General features: G+C 43.6%; 1 protein-coding gene across 1 annotated transcript; it reads right to left on the minus strand.

Annotated features, from left to right (window-relative positions):
• Positions 1–263: 263 nt before the first annotated feature.
• LOC111652586 (lysosomal Pro-X carboxypeptidase-like) lies at positions 264–790 on the minus strand. The gene is made up of 2 exons (XM_023402896.2): positions 590–790; positions 264–470 (listed from the first exon to the last, which is right to left on the minus strand). The coding sequence occupies exons 1-2, from the start codon at positions 773–775 to the stop codon at positions 279–281; spliced, it is 378 nt and encodes a 125-aa protein (XP_023258664.2). The 5' UTR covers positions 776–790; the 3' UTR covers positions 264–278.
• Positions 791–2,686: the final 1,896 nt, after the last annotated feature.

The following is a 2,686-nucleotide window of genomic DNA, read 5'->3' on the forward strand; positions in this document are numbered from 1 at the left end:
ATCAAATTGCTTATTACCAGACTTTTTTTATCGCATGACAAGAGCTGCTAACTGGCATTTACCCTCATATGACCGACCTTAGTGTTCGTGATTAAGCTACACCAGAGTCAGTCAGCTTTTTCATTTACATTTTACAGACGTCTGTCTACCTCCTGTGGCTACACAGATGGCTGCTCTTAATTTGCCTGAAATAAAAGCCAGCCGGAATCTGCACTTTAATTGAGCTCGCTGCACTAGACAAACCCAGAAAACACAGAGAACCTTCTGCCGAGGTCTGTTTACCTGAAGATGATGTTGCTGTGAGAGGCGATGTCCTTCCCCCCGTAGACTATGCCTGCCCAGTCGGCTCGTGGCCGGACACCAAATATTGCGTTACACTCATCGGAGAAGGCCTGGAAGTTCCACTCCCCTGGTTCAAACATGTCCTGGACGCCATCTGTGCACATGGGCATCACCATCTCTGTGCAGGCCTGGGGATGAGGGATTGAACACATATTCATTCATACAGGTAAAAGCTGCCCACTGACACATCTGTGCGCCAATTTATTCAGCGTGACATGACTGATCACTGCGCCCTGTGCTACCGCACCTGGTAAGTCCAGCCGAGATAACCGAGGCTGCCGGTTGCTGTCTGAGATGTGTTTAGACAGGAGGAGTCTCCGGTGTAGTTGTAGTAGACCTTTGCGGCTTGAGAGACACCGTGCAGTAGCTGGTAGTCAGACACAGCGGAATCGAATCCAAGATACTTGCACACCACCTTTAAAACACAGCACATTAACAAAACAAAACACCGCAGAATTAATCACAAGTTTGTGATTACATGACAGTTTAGGCAAGGTGAGAATGCTTCACATATTAAAGAGAGAAAAAAAAAAATGAAGATATGTAATTTAGTTACAGCATCAGAAATGATTCAAACCCCTTCACTTTTTGCAGTTGTAAATGGATAAAACTGCACATCAGTTTTTGCAACATCAATAACCCATAATATCAAAGTAAAAAAAATGCTTTTAGACATTTTTGCAAATGTATTTAAAATCAAAAACTGAAATATCTCATTTAATTCAGTACTTTGTAGAAGCCCCTCTGGCAGCAATTACTGCTTCAAAACTTTGCATGCCTGGATTTGGGCAGTTCATCTCATTATTCCTGCCAGATCCTCTCAAGCTTCATCAGATGGGATGGGAAGTGTCTGTGAACTGCCATCTTCAGGTCCCTCCTCAGATGTTCTATGGGGTTTAAGTCTGGGCTTTGGCTGGGCCACTCAAGGACGGTCTCAGACTTGTCCCGAAGCCATTCCAGCACTTTCTTGGCTGTATGCTTCGGGTCTTTGTCGTGCTGAAAGCTGAACCGTTGCCCCGAGTCTCGGGTCGCGTGCACTCTGGAGCAGGTTTTCTTCAAGGGCCTAACTGTATTTGACGTCATTCATCCTTCCCTTGATTCTGACCGGTCTCCCTGTCCTCGTCGCTGACAAGCTCCACCCCATAACACGATGCCGCCACCAACATGCTGCATCATATCGATGGTATGAGTATTAGTATTAGTGATGAGTGGTGCCTGGTATTCGCCAGACATAGTGTTTGGAGTTCTGTCCAAATGGTTCAGTTTTTTCTCATCAGACCAGAGAATCTTTTTCTTCATGCTCTCTAATTTAAACGCTGTTTGCTAAACTCCAAGGTACCATGACGGCTGCTGTGAGGGTGATAAAGTGCTGCTGAGATGGTTGTACTTCCAGCAGGTTCTCCATCTCTGCAGAAGACCTCTAAAGTTCTGTTAGTAAGTCACTGTTGTGTGGTTCTTGGTCAGTTCCCTTGCCCAGTTACTCAGTTTGGCCGGTCTTTCTAACTAACTGCGTCCCATCAATTCATTTTGCCACAGGTGGACTCCAGTCAAGTTCTGGACACATTTCAAGGAGAATTCAAACAAAGAGGATGCATCAGAGCACAATTTGGATCCACAGCAAAGGGTCTGAATACTTTTGTAGATAAGAGATTTTTTAATAAATTTGATTTTCATTTTAAATAATGGGTTATTGAGTGTAGATTGGCAGAAATAGCATTTCTATCCATTAAAATTAAATGTACAACACAATAAAGTGCGTAAAAAGTGAAGGGGTCTGAATACTTTCTAAAGCCACTGTATATCCAAGTTGTTTACAAGACTGAAGATTGCTTTCTTGTGGCCCATAAAGTGTTTTTCCACATAAAAAGTGGTGGCGCCTGATTTGCATATGAAATTCCCTGGAATGAACTTGAATTTATTGCTCTAATCTTGGCACAAGAGGAAAAAAAAAACAACAAACGTCCATTTACTTAAAGCCAATGATCTAAATGAGTGAAAATTTAAAGGTTTTGCTCTCATTACTACTGTTTTGTCTGACCATGGTTGATTTCTCAGAATTAATAGCATGGATGATAAATATTTGAGTTTCAGCTTTTGTTTGATTTCGCTGCGTGTTGTTATGGTTGCAGCAGCGGAGTTGGCCGTGGCTGTTGTTCTGCACTCTTTGTGGGGCAGGGAAACTGGGCTTTCTTGTTTGGACGTTGGAGGGGAGCTGCACTAGTGTGGAGTCTGTTACTAAGGCTTTTGTCTGTGGGCTGGGGAGGAGTTGGTGGTCGATGGATGAGGAGGGCCACAGACATGTCCAACCAAAGATTTATACCGTGAAAAAAAAACACTGCAATTG

Source organism: Seriola lalandi, unplaced genomic scaffold (assembly GCF_002814215.2).
Source record: "Seriola lalandi dorsalis isolate HSWRI2012SDOR001 ecotype SW California unplaced genomic scaffold, Sedor1 jcf7180001973656, whole genome shotgun sequence".
Classification (NCBI taxonomy): domain Eukaryota; kingdom Metazoa; phylum Chordata; class Actinopteri; order Carangiformes; family Carangidae; genus Seriola; species Seriola lalandi.